This window comes from Mobula hypostoma, chromosome 7 (assembly GCF_963921235.1).
Source record: "Mobula hypostoma chromosome 7, sMobHyp1.1, whole genome shotgun sequence".
In the NCBI taxonomy this organism is placed as follows: domain Eukaryota; kingdom Metazoa; phylum Chordata; class Chondrichthyes; order Myliobatiformes; family Myliobatidae; genus Mobula; species Mobula hypostoma.
Window position 1 is genome coordinate 162,341,998 of NC_086103.1, and position 17,546 is coordinate 162,359,543.

Consider the following 17,546-nt stretch of genomic DNA (forward strand, 5'->3'; position numbering starts at 1 on the left):
AGATGACACAAAGCTGAGTGGTAGTCTGAAATGTGAGGAGGAGGATGTTATGAGAATGCAGGGTGACTTGGACAGGTTGGGTGAGTGGGCCGATGCAGTTTAATGTGGATAAATGTGAGGTTATCCACTTTGGTGGCAAGAACAGGAAAGCAGATTACTATCTGAATGGTGTCAAGTTAGGAAAAGGGGAAGTACAATGAGATCTAGGTGTCCTTGTTCATCAGTCACTGAAAGTAAGCATGCAGGTACAGCAGGCAGTGAAGAAAGCTAATGGCATGTTGGCCTTCATAACAAGGGGAGTTGAGTATAGGAGCAAAGAGGTCCTTCTGCAGTTGTGTAGGGCCCTGGTGAGACCACAGCTGAGTATTGTGTACAGTTTTAGTCTCCAAATTTGAGGAAGGTCATTCTAGCTATAGAGGGAGTGCAGCGTATGTTCACGAGGTTAACTCCCGGGATGGCGGGACTGTCATATATTGAAAGATTGGAGCGACTGGGGTTGTATACACTGGAATTTGGAAGGATGAGAAGGGATCTGATTGAAACATATAAGATTATTAAGGGATTGGACACGCTAGAGGCAGGAAACATGTTCCCGATGTGGGGGAGTCCAGAACCAGAGGCCACAGTTTAAGAATAAGGGGTAGACAATTTAGAACGGAGTTTAGGAAAAACTTTTTCACACAGAGGGTTGTGGTTCTGTGGAATGCTTTGCCTCAGAAGGCAGTGGAGGCTAATTCTCTGGATTCTTTCAAGAAAGAGTTAGAGCTCTTAAAGATAGCGGAGTGAAGGGATATGGGGATGAGGCAGGAACGGGGTACTGTTTGTGGATGATCAGCCATGATCACAGTGAATGGTGGTGCTGGCTCGAAGGGCTGAAGGGCCTACTCCTGCACCTATTGTCTATTATCTAAAAGGGTCAGCCATGATTGAATGGCAGAACAGACTCAATGGGCCAAATGGCCTAATTCTGCTCCTATGTCTTTTGGTCTTATGAATGATGATTATTAAATCTACAAGGTTGAGAACTTCATTGAATGGAAATGTTATGTTTTCAAAGCAGCTGCCTAATAGTTTGTGCTATCAGGCTTCCATATTCTTCAATGAGGGTAAAGCCACAGTTGATATCAGCAATGTCTTTCTTGTAACAAGGTGACCAAGCCTGTATGCAATACTCACAAGTGCAGCCTCACCAATGACTTACATAAGTGCAACATTATGTTCCTACCCCAAAAACTGACTGATGAGGGCCAGCATTCTCAACACCTTCTTCACCACCCTGTCTGCTTGAGAGGCTGCTTTCATTGAACTGAGCACTTGTATTCCTAGGTACCAAACGCTCGTCAGTGATCTGCCATTCATTGTATACATCCTATCCTGAAATCCATTTTGCATTCCTCAGCCCATCTTCCTAACTGATCGAATTCTCTTTGCAATTCATTGTAACCTGCTTCACTATTAATACTATCCTCATATTTAGCATCATCAATAAACCTGCTAATTGTGTCATGTAAATTCGTATCCAAATTATTTTTCATAAATAATGAATAATGGCGATCCCAACACTGGCCCCTGGGGCACTCCACTAGTCACTGGCATCCAGTTAGAGAATTGTCCTTCAACCATCACCCTCTGCTTCCTATCATCGAGGCAATTCTGAATCTACCTTGCTAACTGCCTTGAATTCCATGCAACCTAACCTTCCAGGTCAGTCTGCCATGCAGAACCTTGTCAAAGGCCTTTATGAAGTACATATAGACAACATCCACTGCACTAGCTTCATCTATCCCTTTAGATACCTCTTTGAGAAATTTCAAAACATTCATCAGACATGACTTCACACGCACAAAACTTTTCTCACTATTTATGATCAGGTCTTGACTGTCTAAGTGCTGGTACATACATCATGTTGCTCAGAATTCCTTGCAATAACTTCCTTACAACTGAAGTCAGGCTCACAGACTTGTAGCTCCCTGGCCTGTCATTGCTTTCCTTTTTGAACAATGAAACATTAGCCAACATAGATTGCTGTTGAAAGAAAAGTTTAAGGATGAAGGTGAATGGATAGATGTTGCATTTTTGACTCTTTACTTGAGGAAAATTCATCTTTTTTTTAGCTTTCTTTTTCTAATTTCTTTATCTTTATCTAATTGAGGTTAATTGGACAAACTGTAGTACATATAGTTCAGTGGTTCCCAAACTTTGTTGGCTTACCTACTGCTTGGCTCCCAGACCACATCCCCAGCATCCCCCTCTCCCTTTCCAGCCATTACATAAAAACTATAACGAATTTTAATATATGATGGGCAGTGAAAGAAAAAAGTAACTACAAATTCAAAGCAGCGACAAATAATTGAAAAAAATGGTAAATCTATTTAAAGCTACAAATAAAATTATTTCTTTATTTAATTACAGTAAAAAGAATTACAGAGTGTACATTAGTTGAACTATTCATGACTTCATTGCTTTTTCACCTTTCACTGAGGTGAATGAGCTCGGTGCAGTGATATCAACATCGGTCTGAAGGTCACTCAGAAGGAGTCTCAGATTCCCACGTTCAGTAATTTGCAGTCTGTTTCGTTGCTTTGAGAGAAGTTGGCTGACGGAAACCACGTTCCACTAGATATGGTGTTGGAAAGGCAGTAAAGAACATCTTGACATGAAACACTGTCACAGGAAAGCAGCATCCATCATCAGGAATCCTCACCACCAAGGTCATGCTCACTGCTGCTATCAGGTAGAAGGTACAAGAGCCTCAGGACTCACACCACCAGGTTCAAGAACAGTTGTACACGTACCCCTCAGCCATTAGGGTCTTGAACAAAAGGGGATAACTACACTCAACTTCCACTTGCCTCATTGAAATATTTTCACAACTAATCAACTCACTTTCAAGGATTCTTCATCTCATATTGTCATTATTTATTGCTGTTTATTTATATTTGCAATTGCATGTCTTTTTGTCTTCTGCATTCTAGTTGATCTTTCATTGATTCTGTTATAGATACTAGTCTATAGATTTGTTGAGTATGCCCACAAGAAAATGAATCTCATGGTTGTATATGGTGACACACTGTATATGTACTTAGATAATAAAATTTACTTTGAACTTTGACTTTTTTCTACAGTTCAGGATAGCATTGAAAGATTTCAAGATTTCTTTTGAGAGATCAAGTGTCCTGATGTGATTGTTTGAAACTTGGCTTTAGGTCAGTCATATTGTTAACAGATCAAATTTTTGTCCATTCTTCCTGTTAATTTCTCATTTCAAGAATTCTGGAATGGACTTATTACCCTATCTGGAATTTGGATCAAGCAAGAGAGGATCCTGAAATCTCTATGACTTGTCTTTATGCAGCTCACCCAGGTGGGCACAGTATACTTGAAGATCAACATCTGGTATTCTTTCTTCCTCTTCCAATTGAGAGAGGCTTGGAAATTGGAAAAGGTCGCAATGGCCAACGTTGCACTTAAATAGGGTTACCTTGGACAGAATTGTGGAGATCACTGATCTGACTTTGATAAGATTCACATAATCTCCTTGCAATTGAAGACTGATTTCATTAAACTTTATGAAATAATTCTAACAAAGAAGCAATGTTATGCCTAATATTATTGAGTTGATTACTGAATGAAGCCTTCGAGTCTTCAAAGAATTTTATTATTTTCAAACGCATAAAAGCATCTCATGCAGTTCCCTTTTGAAAGCCATCTGACTTCATTGTGCAGCAACAAATATTCAAATTGTTCATCGTTCTCAGTATAAAGCTTTCAAAATAGTTGCGAATTAAGAGCACTGGACTTGATTTTATTTATTGCTGTTACAACAGTATTTAATGACTCGTGTAGCTGATCACTTAGTTTTTTTACGACAAGATGTCTGTGAATTAAATAGTGAATGGTAAATATGTTTGGTACAGCTTTTTGCAAGAAAGTAATAACCCCACTTTGGCTTCCTGTCATTGATAGTGCTCCATCTGCTGTACAAGCAAGACTGTTGGTGAGCAGAGTGTCCCTGTTTTTGAAAATTTGCTCAACAACCCGAAATATTGGCTCCCTATTCATATCTGTTTCAAGAACTCTTGCAAATAATGACTTTTGAACCATTCTTTTGTCTTTTATGAACATAACCAAGAAGCAAAGATTCAGTGCCTGGCAAAGTTGACACTTTCAACTGCAAAACAAATTCTGTTGTCCTAAGTATATTGCACAATGGATCTTCCACATTCTCAGACATTTCACCAATTTGTTTTTAAGCAGAATTGTCAATGAGGGGAATCACTTTAATTATTTGGTCTGGTGTCTTATGCAAAAATGTACTCAGAACCTCCTCTACTGTTGGCAGAATCAGTTCTTTTCCAATTGTATGGGGCTTTTCAGAGTTAGCAATGAACAATGAAATGTTGTACGAAGCACACAAACCATCGCTGTTTTGTTGTGAAGTACTGGCAAACATGTTTTGAAGTGTTTTCTATTTCTGAAAGTTTTCACAAGTGACTGAGACTAAATTCTTGCTTGCTCTGTCAGTGTGTTTTCTCTTCAAATGTTCATGGAGCCCGGACAATTTCATTACCTCATTTGAAAAAAAGCTTTTTTGTACACGACAGATAGACTGGCTGCTGTTGGTTACTTGGTGCTGGTATGAATCCATATTTCAAATATGCTACACTATATTGTCTACACTTCTATTTCATTTGGTCTGCTTTTGCCATTTTCATTATGCATTAATAATCACTTTCAATTGCCTATTGTTTAACTCCAACCTCAAGTGCTATAATCAATAAAGGTGAAAGTTATGACATCATAACTCAATTAAAACCCGACTACCTGAAGCTACATAAAGTGGGACAGCAATATCTTGGTTGTGTTGTGGACGAGAGGAATGGACTCAAGACCATTTGAAAGGACAGATTCTGAACTTTGAACGACATACCTGTCATGGTCCGGTCCATGAAGTCCGCATTCCGGTTCATGGTCCAGTCTGTCGATCCATATTCCAGGTTTTCCGGTTTTCCATTGTTCTGTTGGGTGCTCTAATTAAGGCACATGATTCTTGTTTGGGCAGACACATAAGTACCTCTGGAGACCAGGGCTTGGCTGCTGGATTGTTCCCATCAAAATCCCCTGTCTGAATCTTCTTGACCCCTTCCTCCTGAAGCCTTGCCCTGCAATCAGTGTCTGAAGCTTTGCCTCGCCTTGCCTCGCCTGAAGCCTTGCCTTGCCTGTAACCCTCGCCTGCAACCTTTGCTTGCATCGCTGTCAAGTTCAACCACAGGAGCAAGATAAGGAACTGTCTATCGTTGTTTTGAACTGTCTCTCTGTCACGCCTTCACTAGGTAGGTCTGGCTGTTTGCCTCTACCTCGAGTGGAGATCTGTCTCCCAGTGTTTTGTGTATGAGACCCAGCCCTACATCCTGTTTCCAAGGAGGGGTTCCAGCTCTGTGTTCCATGTTCCTGTCTCTCAAGATTACCAAGGCTCTGCGTTCCTGCCTCCCTCAACCAAGTCAAGGCTTCGTGTTCTCCCTGTCCATGTGTCTCACCCAGCCCAGGAGTACCTCGCCCAGCCCAGTGCTGGAGTTCCCTCGTCCTGTCCAGGAGTCTCTCGTCCTATTCAAGCCAAGGCTTTGTGTTCTTGTCCTCTGCAGGAATTCCATGTTCTGTCCTGTAGCCTCACCTAGTCCTGTCTCCCAAGACCACATCATGTCCTCGCCTCAGAGAACCCAAGCCATGTCCAGTTCTGTAGCCACACCACGTCCTCGCCTAGTTCCAGGGTCTGAGCCCAAGTCAAGACCCAGGTTCTGGGTCCTTGTCCAGTCTCCGGCTCCTTGTCCAGTCTCCGGCTTGGAGTCCAAGCCCAGGCTCCTAGTTCCCAGTTTCTTGTCCTGGTTCCGTTTGCCTAGCCAATGCCCTAGCCCAAGTCTGTGTTCTTGTCCCAGCTCTCTAGTCAAGTCCTGTTCCTAGTACTTCAGTGTCTGTGTCTTGCAGTTGGGTCCACTCCCAGCGTCGCCCCTGCTTATGACAATACCTTAATTCACAGGAATTGTGTCACTGTGTGATTAGAGTATGGGAATTGTAGCTAAAGTGATACTACAGTAGTGAACGGCAAAAATGCAAGGGCCAGGTCCAGAAATAACATGACTTCTTCAGAACTGATTTCTCATGATATGCCAAATACAGAAATGTCACATTGCTTTTCAACAACTATAATGTGCTTTGAGCAAAGTCTCAGAGAATGGCGGGTTAGCCAGAGATGAGATGTTTGTGTGATCATTGTAATCAATTATGAGGCACTGAGGATCAAATGCTTATAATAAGTAATTCATTTCTTAAATTAAGCCTGTAATCTCTCTGCTGCCCCCTTGCTACTGAGCACTCCCCCCCCCCATACCCCTTTTATTGCCTCTTTAGAAATGCCCCTGGGGGGCTGATCCCACCTACTTTGGGAACCACTGATACAGTTATATCCAAGCCACACTTGTGGAAAATATGAAGATACAACCAATCAAATTCATCAAACATGAGGGAATATTTATCCCTACTATTCACATAGCATAAAACTTTCATATGTGATACCAGGATTTCTACCTCAAACTGGAAATTTATCTAGTGAATTTTCTTGGGTCAATATTGCCACACTGCCCAATGTTGATTCTGAGTATCCCTTTAGATATTTCCAGTCCTTTAAATTGAAAATTCTGTAAGAATTTCATTTCTATACTATGTTCTTCTATATCTGTATTCAATTCTCCCCATCTTTCCTGTTGGAAGACTGAAGTCTTTCAATCAAAATAACTTCCATAGTTTTGAAGTCAATCATCTTGTACTTCTGTCAAATGTAGGACTTCAATTGCTAAATTACCATTCTTTTCAGTGTAGAAAATATTATTATCAATGTACCCGCAGTAATTTCACATAGACAACTGTATGATAAAGACCAGATCATCTACTTTTATTATATTACTATTGACTGAATATTACCATAACATCTATCAATTCTGCATAAGAAAATTTAAATTCACGTTAGCTTTTTTTTAAAAAAAAAGGAGAATCAAGATTGCTTTGAAATTTATCAAATATTTATAGGCAAGTGAAACAGCAATGTACTTTTGCTTTCAATAACTATAATTATATTAATATGAAATGTAATGTTGTAGATCATTATTGGACCAAGCCGAAGATAATCTTGCTGAATCCCAAAGACGCCTCTCAATAAGATCTTCTGATCTACAACTTGCACAGGATAAAAATGTTCAACAGAGTGAAAAAATTGGTAATGCCAAATGTTCCCTTAATCTTAAACAAGAATAGCGAATAGTTAATATAATTTTGTACATCTGTATAAGATTTTTTTCCTTTGACATGTATGGATGCAAAAAATTGAGATAAAGCCATCAGACTTATCACTGTGTGCTTTCACACCCCATTTAGGTTGTGTAACTGTTGGTTCATCCTTCTGAATTTTAGCTCAAGAAATTTTATCCATTATGTTGATTAAGCAATCATTGTGTCCATTATGAGCCTTGACATTGAGGATCATCAGGGTTGTGAGGAACAGCCTATTAAATTAATATACACTTTTATGTGGCAATTAATAACCAGTAATCAGGAGACTTTTACATCCATTTCTGCCTAAATTGGAGGATAGTACATTCTTATGTTGCCACCACCTGCTAATTTCAGACTGGAAATCAGACATTTCTATTCTTAATAAGTTGGCTATTCACTAATCAAAATCAGTGAGTCATCTGCTTTTTTTTTTATTGATTATATTCACTATTGCATTTGAAGTTTTTGCTTTTATCAACAATAATGACCAGAAGATTAAAAAAAAAATCTGTTTTGCAAATGGGATTACTTTAGATTAGCGTAATCGTCTGTGAACACGATGGGCTGAAGGTCCTGTCCCTATTCAAACCTCAGAAAGAATTTAAGAAAGATGTTACATATGTACGTAAATATATATTGTGTAAGTATTAAGTATAGTCATGATCTTGGAAAATATCTGATTTTTGTTTTTAATTCTGCTTGATATTAATTGAACATCACACAAAGAAAAATATCCTGAATATATTTTCTTTTAACATATGCACTGGGCCAGATTTAATTTGGCATTATGGGGACATGGCTGCAGGGCAAAAGAAGCTGGGAATTAAATATCCAATATGGTTTGGTATTTATGAAGGACAGGCAAGAAGGAAAAGGAAATGGTGTGATGCTATTAATAAGAAAGATCAGTGCAAGTAACCTTGGTTTCATAGATCATGATGTAAAATTTGGTTCAAGCTCAAAATAGCAAAGAAAGAAAGTCATCAAAAGTATAAGAGGAGAGTTGGTAGTGACTGGGAGAATACAAGGAATGAGAAGGCAGTGGTAGGGAATGTGTAACATTTAAAGAAATAATGCAAATTGTGAAAAATTAAACTCCATTAAGGCACAAAAGCCCAGTAGTAAAAAAAGTTCAGAATCAGAATCTGGTTTAAGTGGCATATGTCATGAATTTTATTGTGGCAGTAGTACAATGTAATACATAATAATAGAAAAAGATGTATCCCTGACGGACAGAAAGATAATGTTATATCCAAGGACGAGGCTTGGAAAGTTGCTAGAAATGGTAGTAGTCATAAAGACGGAGAGTATTTTAGAATTCAGTAAAATGGGATCAACAAATTGTTAAAGAAGGTCACAATGGAACAGAGAGTATATAGGAAAAAATAAAAGTATATTCTAAGAGCTTTTCTATATAGGTACATAAGCAGAAAAAGACTGGTGAGGCAAGTAGGAGACCCTTACAAACAGAGATAGGGAATAAGGAAATTGCAGAGCAATTAAGTAATGACTTGCATCTGTTGTCACAGAAGATGTATTAGAGATTACAAGGGTGTCAAGAGAATAAGGACCTGAAAAAATTATTAGTCAAAAATACTGCTTCCAAGCTAACAAATCCCAATGATCCAATAGTTTAATGCCAGAGTTTTGAAAGAGATGGTGGATGCTGTTGTGGTTAATATTCCAATATGTTGGGTAATTGTTCTTGGGAATTGATAACATATATGTGATTCCATTATTTCAATTAAAAAATGGAGAGAGAAAACAGGAAATCATTGACCTGTTAGTCTGATATCAGTTGTATAATGAAAGATGCAACAGCTTGAAAAACACTAACAAGCTTGAACAAAGTCGACATAAACTTATGAAAGGAAACTCATGTTTGAATGATCTACTGGAATTCTTTGAGCCTGAGGGGACTAAAAGTTTATATTTTCAAGATAGCTATAGATTGTGAGAAGGGAGGAGGAAGAGCAGCCGGGCAAGAATTATTTAGATGGAAGTCAATATGCTAAAATGTGAGGTATCCACACAAAAGAAAACCAGGGTATTTGTTAATGGATGAGAGAGTGGATAGGGTTATCAATGTGATCTAGATGTGGCTACCTGATGTGGCAGTTACATGTAATCTTAGTGAGACCATACTTGGAACATTGTGTACAGTTTTGGTCATCTTACCTGAAAAAAAATGTACTTCTCACAGAGGGAACGTAGTAAAGCTTCATTAAGCTAGTTCCAGGGCTTGACTGGCTGGATTCAGGAAAGATGATTCCCCTATTTAAGGAATCCAGGAGACACAGTTTCAGAGTAGTGTTACGTACCTCGTAACTGGGTTGCCAAACCAGCAGAAATTGTCCACTTAGTTGGAGTCTGGATTACTGGAACTAAGGGAGTTTTATTAAAGAAATAAGTAACACAGTACTCTAATCGTAAGGATATAAATGCAACAGGTTAGCAATGATAAAACACATGTACACAGAACTAGGATAATAGGAATCAATCAAGCTCTATCGCAGTCTAGGGGTAAAATGATCAGTCTCAAGTGACGCAGAGTTCAGTTCAGCTTAGTACAGTTCGCAGTAATCGCTGTTGTGCCATTGGAGAGAGAGAGAATGCAAATTCTGATTCACACAGACCTTTGTTCTTCGCAGTTAGCTTTCGGGCGAACCCTTTTAAGTCTTCTGTGGTCACTGACTGTGACCCCTCCGTTCCGGATACGACCATTCTTCCGCGGAGAACCCGGCACCCAGGCAAGGGCGGACACACACACCAGGTTCCCGCCGATCGTACCCTTTCACCCTGTGCGTCTATGGTCGGTTCCTGCGACCAGACCTCCAAACTCTCAACAACTTGTGGGGGCACATCGCTTTTCCAGGGTCTCGTTATCTCGTGATCTCGTGGTGTCTCTTGCCTTAGTGAACCTGTTCTTTTTATCCCCCTGCTGGGGTATCGCCTGTCCATCAAACTTCAAACAGTTCAGGTTCAAAGCAATCGGTCTGTCAATACTCAGACTGGTGTCTCTTTCCGTTATCTCTCTCTCCTCTCTCATTAACATTTTGAATGTTTCTCCATTGTCTCACTTATCTCTCTCATTAGCGTCAATCTTCTGATAACTTGGTTTTACGTCACAGTAGGTATAGGTGTTTAAGATCAACATGAGCAATTCCTTAACTATGAGGAAAGTGAATCTTTGAAATTTGCTATCTGGAGTACTCTGCAGGCCAAACGCAGATCAGTAGATTTCTGGGAATTTAGAGAATCAAGGGTAATGGAGATAAATCTAGAAAACGGCACTGAAGAAGATGAGTCTTGATCTTGATGAATGGGGAACAAATGAGCTCGAGGCCAGATGAACTACTTCTAGCTTCTGTTCCTTACATTCTTCTGTACCTTGTTTTGATTGGTACATTGCCATATCAAAATGATTTCCTAGTAATAAATGTTGTTATTCTCGGATGTAAATATTTAAAATATGAAGATGGGCAGAAAGATTGTGAAAGTGTTCATCATATGTACTCTCAACAAAAGATATAGTTCCTGAACAATTGTAACATTGTCTAAAGATATATTTGATAAACATCACAATTATTTAAATAAACCTATACCATAATAATGTTCAAAATCTCATCCCAATAGATGATCTGAGTAGGCATGTTGCTTCACTTCAAGAAGAGCTTAGCTTAGTCAATACCAAAGTCTGTGAACTTGATAAACAAAAGAAAAGTTTACAAGAGCTTGCAGATGAAAAGACTGAAACAATTGCTTCTCTGGAAGAGAGTCTTCACCAAAAAGTAAGTGATTTTAAAAGAGTTACTAAATTATTCATCTATGCTGATCTGGCTACACCTTTTGATATTTCCCAAAGACTGCAATTTTTTTAAGGTCATGCAGAATCTGAAAGTGGGTCTAATTTTATAGTTTGTTTTGTCATTATGAAGTTAAATCTAAACTATTTGCAGCATAATCTCATTCAACAAGAATGAATGGGGAAACTCTTTGAAGGTGGGTAACTGTCACTCTGTTTTGTTTGCTCATTGAGTTTTACTGCCAAGGTAGCTTGCAATCACCAGAGGTTTCCAACTGAGTTCAGTGGTAGATGAAACTGATTTGAGGTGGAAGTTGTTTTTCCTAGGAGAGTTTTCAATTCCTGAGCAAAAAAAAGACTAAAAAGATATTGTGCAAATGTTACCTGAAGCCTTGATGGAAGAATTTTGGAAAACTCAAAAATGGAGTTAAATGCTGAGCAACACACGGAAAATGCTGAGGAAACTCAGCAGGTCAGGCAAGGGGCAACATTAATGGAGGGAAATAAACAGTTGATGCTTCAGGCAGAAATCCTTCATCAGAACTGATATCCTCACTTACCTGATGAGCTCCACCAGCATTTTGTGTGTGTTGCTCAAGATCTGCATCTCGTGTGTCTCTAGAATTAAATGCTGTTTTTTTTTCCAAAGTTGCTGTTCATACAATTTTACCAGCATTTACACTATTTGTTTAATTGAATTAGAGTAGATGTGTAGAACAACATTTGCAAAATTTCATGCTTTTAATACCTGCATATTAAACCAAATATGTACAGTATTTAATTGACTATTACTTGTTTCCAAAGAAAAAGAACATATCAGACTACCAACTGAACATAAGTGAACTGGAATCAGTTGTTGAGTAAGTACTCAGTAGATGTTTTCACAAAATGCTGCTTTTGAAAATGTATATGGTGTGTTTTTATGTCAGTATGTCATTTGGTACCTGCAACTTTATTGTTTGCTATGATCCTTTTACTTTACTACTAGGTATTCATTGGTCAATGGTCTAATTACATAGTTCTAAATGTGCTGCTAATACAAAACTAGGTGGCATTGTGGGTAAGAAGGATCTTAGACAAGCTAACTGTGTGGCCAAGAATTTGGGGTAATGAAAATTTCGATCAAAATAAAGAGGTTTAAAATAGTCTTAAAGGATGAAAGGAAACTAATATAATTTAGGTGACAATACCCAAAGTGAATGATGATGAAGGACAAATCCAGCCCGGCCAGTTATCATCCTGTTAGGCTTCAGTAGTCATCTGGAGACTACTGGAAGAATCTTAGACACATTGGCAGATGTTAGGTAATATTTATTTTCGCACACAGCCTTATAGTGATTTTAAGTTTAGGTTGCACGAGGATTACTTGGTCCCAAGCTTTCCTACAGCCTTGCCTAGGATACTGCACAAAAGGCTAGAGTCAGAAGGGAGTTGGAGAATACAAGAAAATTACAGTGGAGATGAGGAGTACATTTCTGGAGGATATTCTGGATAATTTTAACATTGTCCCATTTGTAACCATTATAAATCAATTGCGGGGGTCGTGGTAGTGACGATTCGGGACCGAATTGAATATGGGTATCTTGGTGGAAGAGGGACAGTCATGAGTGCATCTCAGAATTTCCTTGAGATGATTGATGTCCAACATCTTAAGCTGTTGTCTTTTATGTCAAGTTTGGTCCAAGCTGCTGGAGATCTCTTTCTCCTCCTATCCTCTCTAACCCCAATTAGTGTCACTTTTCATTAGATTCTGCAGTGCTAACTGGGCAGTCATTCTCCTACCATTTCTAGAACTCAAACTCCTTTGTCTATAATTGGGCCAAGGTTAACATGAAGTCTGAAATTGAGTGTTCTGGTGGTAGCTGAATTCCAAGATGTGTATGAAAGTAATGACATCCGATAGTAAATAGTATGTTGACAAGCCTTCTATCCTTTTCTCGAAGATTGGATTAAACTGACGTTTTGTTTATTTCCATTCTGGTTGTTATTGGGATGTTATTATTCCTACCACATGGAATGAGCACAATTAACTGAAGACATAATAAGTATTAAAGGACTTGTAAGGAATCATTTATATGACACAAATGGCTCATCTGGTTTGCTTTCTCTTGTCCTCACTTTATGTGAGAGGATCAATTTGGGTAACTCAAATAAATTCTGTACAACCAATCCCATTAGCTCCCTAATGTTTTCTTCTACACATAGCAATATAACTGGAAGCACAATCCAAATACTCTACAGCACCTGTCTCTGGGATGTTAATGTGTGTAAATGATACATGATTGAAATTACTCTTTTAAGCTTTCTCCTAGCTTTGTGAGAAGCTAGGACATGGAACACAAGTACTGCTTTTTACCTACTACTACACATTCTTCTAACCTACTAAGATTTTCCTTGCCATCACGTATATACTGGTTTATTCAGATGATACTACTTTCAGTCATAATGATCTCTAGTAGTCCTGTACAAAGGAAATAAACATTTCCTTTTGAAGATTGGAGTAGGTAATTGATGTCTTATCTTTAGCACACATAATAAATTGTTTTAATTGGTTGCATATAAAGACTTTCATATGCTTACTTACCTGCCTGTTCCAAATTTTATACTGATTTTATTCCAAATTTTATCAAGAGCTTGGGGATAAAGTATTACAGGTATACGGTAAGTCATGATCGGTGTGAGTGAAATGTCATAATTTCTGATGCTTTAACCAGGCAATCACATTTTTGAAGTCTTAAATATACTATAAATAGAATTACATGTCTCAAACATACTGTGGACCAAGATATTTCAAGAACACCCAACCATGCAAATAATATTCTATTCTTAGTAGTCATGTTACTTGATATGAATTTGAACCACAGTTTTAGCCATTGAGTTAACCTGTATGTGTTCTATTTCCTTAGTCAATTAAATGAAACTGTTAACAATAAAGAAAATGAGATAGCCAGTCTTCAGCAGCAATATGATTCCATCAATTCTGAACTAACACAAGTAAGCCAGTTAAGAGAAAATGTTGTTCATGAAAACAACCACTTGCATGAACAGCTGTCAGAACTAAAATGTGATAATCAGGTAAGAATAGGAAATGTGTTTCTGCTGTTGCAAAAGTAGTTCATTTGTTGATTGTGCTAATATTTGCAAATAATTCTTGGAAGTCCAAATTGTTGATGTAAATAGAAAATTTGATTAAGGTTTGAACTGCATTGCATTTATACTTTCTTATCTGCAGATTTCAAACCAGGAAATTCAGAAAAAAGCCCATGGAAAATCAGATACAGGTGCCCAAAATCAGGGCAATTCATTTTATAATTGTGGAATGTGACTTATGAGTTTATGGGAATTGTCCACATTTTGTTCTTTGAAGAGGATTTTGTAGAGAGAACATTGGTCGGATCTGTTTAGTGCACTGAGGTGACTGCTGTTTCTACATATGTACCATGGAGGGCATTCTAACTGGTTGTATCCCATCTGGTATGGAGAGACCACTGCACAGAATCAGAAAAAGCTGCAGAAAGTTGCCAACTCAGCCAGCTCCATCATGGGCACCAGTCTCCCCAGCTTTGAGGGTATCTTCAAAATGTGATACCTCAAAAAAGGTGACATCATCATCAAGGACCCCATCACCCAAGCCATGTCCTCTTCTCATTGCTACCATTAAGGAGGAGCTATAAGAGCATGAAGACACACACTCAACTTTTTAGAAACTTTTTCTTCCCCTTTGCCATCAGATTACTGAACAAACAATGAATCCATGTACAATATCTCACTATTTTATTTTTCTCTCTCTTTTTGGAGTACTTCTTTAGTTTAAGTTATACTGTGCAAAAGTCTTAAGAACATGTAAAATAATTCTTTAAAGAGAAGATGCTTTCGTAAATAATGAAATAAAAAGTGTAAATATCAAAACATTTACTATAAAGAGCAGAAAACAGTATAAAACTAAATCAAATCAATATTTGGTGTGACCATTCTTTACCTTTAAAACTGCATCAATTCTCAGGTATACTGTCATGCAGTTTTATAAGAAAATCAACTGGTAGGTTGTTCGAAGCATCTTGGAGAACTTGCCACAGTTCTTCTACAGACTTTAGCTGTCTCACTTCTGTCTTTTCAGGTAATCCCAGACAGCCTCAATGATGTTGAGATCAAAGCTCTGTGGAGCCTATACCATCTGAAACCAGATTTAAAAATCTAGCACGCCATTGACATTGCACAATACTGTACATATTGGAATCTATAGTTTTTAATGTATTGCACTGTACCGCTCCCACAAAACAACAAATGTCATGACATATGCCAGTGATATTAAAACTGATACTGACTCTATGAATCATTCAAGCCTCACAGGCATAGAGGAGTATAGGAATTGATGTCACCCAACAGGTCATAAGGTTTTGATCTGCATACTTCCTTTTCCTCAGTTGGCCAAAAACTTTTGGCGGTATTCTGATGGTGGCGATGAGTATCATCATCTATCCCTGCCTTTGCTGAGAGGAGGTTTCTCCCGATATCAGAGAACTTACCCATGCTTTTGTGGTCTCTGTATGTCCTTTATTGTTGGATGATAGCATTGCACAGCTTGGGCAGTCTGGTAGAGGATCTTTATCTTGTGGATCTTGAGCACAAGTCTCATTCTCTCATATGCTTTATTGAACAAGTGTACAACAGCTTGAGGTGGGCCTCTATGTGATATTTGCTATTAGTTCTAGACTGCAGGCTTTATTGGCTGAATAATTTCCCAATAGTCCTGTCAATTAGCTCCACTTGGAAATGAAATGCTGCTTTGTAGTGCGAAAGATTGAAAGAAGTGTCAGAGCAATGATGAAACCTTGCTTGACATTGATCTCACTAAGATAGTCTGTTGATGACTCATTAATTAGGACCATGGCTTTTATGCTGTCCTGAAATCAGCATCATATGGATTTCTGCAGATACACAAACTTGAGGAGGTGCTCCAAATTCCTGCCATCTGATGAAGTCAAAGAATGTAGTTACGTCGAGAATAGCCACATTTAGTGGTTGGTACTGCTTCTTACTAGTTCATTTGAAATTGTCACAGGGTGAAGATGTCACGTCCACTAGTGAAAGGTAGATGGAATTCATACTGAAATTTCAGAAGCAGCTCTACAATTACAGGAAGGAGGTGGTTGTGGAGGACCTTAGCAATGACTTTCCCCGTGGCAGGGTGATGCCTCTATAGTTACTGCAGTTGGACTTGTTACCCTTATTGAAAATGTAACAATCCAGCATCTCTCTTTGGTCTCCTGGCACTTGCTCCACTTCCCTGATATAGACAGAAGTTGTGAGTTCATGAACGAAGCTCTTCATTACAAAATTTTAGAACTTCAGCAAGGAGACCATTTGATCCAAGAGACTTTTTTTTTTGGCATGTGGCCATTTTGTAACCACAAGTCTCAATTCAAATGCTGTATTAGAATCAAGAGTGCTCACATCAAGAGCAGGGTCCCAATAAACACCCTTGAAGAGATCTTCAAATTGTTCCTTCCAGCAAGTTACCTGCTTCTGCGATCTCAACAAGTTCACCTTTGTTTTAGACTTTAATGTTGCGTTTGAGCTATAGATGAAAAATTAAAAAAATTAGATCTGCCAGTGATTACTTGCATCTCTTACACTCTTTCCACCCATTTGTTCTTGAAGTATATGCTGAATCTCTGTCTTCTGAGGGCAGAAATATTATAGTGGTTGATGAGCATGTGGATCTTGGGGTCATTGTCATCAGACTTGTCATGGTTCGTTGAGGAAGAAAGGCTTTGAGTCTCTTCAGAAGATACCAGTTATGATAGATTTCATGGTAGTTTACATGTTGTGTACAGTGTGGTTGGGTGGGAGCAAATTGTCTGTGAGGTGCTTTCTATGAAGTGCTACCTTTGTAAGGTTCTGGAGAATTTCAACATTGACTTTTTTGTGGCAACACAAGAAAGTAAGATGGCCACTACTAGCTGGCTACATTCACGTGCTTCTGTCTTAGTCAATACTTGTCAGAAGTTAAACGAGTAATTAGAACTCTGGCATGATAAACCAAAGGCATTGGGATTTTTACTTGAGTGACTAATTTATTTCCTTTGGCAAACCTGGATTCAAACCGCAAGGAAAGGCTAAATGATATTAGGATCCACTTTGTGAGCTGAATAATTTAGAACGATAATAACAAAGTCACATTAAAATAAGGTAACAAAGAACAGTAACCTACACACGTTCTTTGAATTTTTATCATGTTACTGCTATTGAAACTATTCCCAAGGGATTTTTCTTCAACATGCTCAGTCTAGGCCTCCAGGAGAAACTAAACTATCAGATAGATAATTTAATTGGACATAAGGTCCGAGGGTATTTATGTGTATAATGTCAAAAATAAATCTGTGTAATAGTAGAGAAGTAAAACAATTATCTGCAC

General features: G+C 38.4%; 1 protein-coding gene across 1 annotated transcript in view; it reads left to right on the plus strand.

Annotated features, from left to right (window-relative positions):
• Window positions 1–17,546, plus strand: part of LOC134349959 (testis-specific gene 10 protein-like) — a 104,222-nt gene that overhangs the window by 41,565 nt on the left and 45,111 nt on the right. The window contains 4 exon segments of the mRNA XM_063054913.1: window positions 7,152–7,267; window positions 10,960–11,114; window positions 11,933–11,988; window positions 14,035–14,203. Coding sequence (XP_062910983.1) covers window positions 7,152–7,267; window positions 10,960–11,114; window positions 11,933–11,988; window positions 14,035–14,203 — 496 coding nt within the window.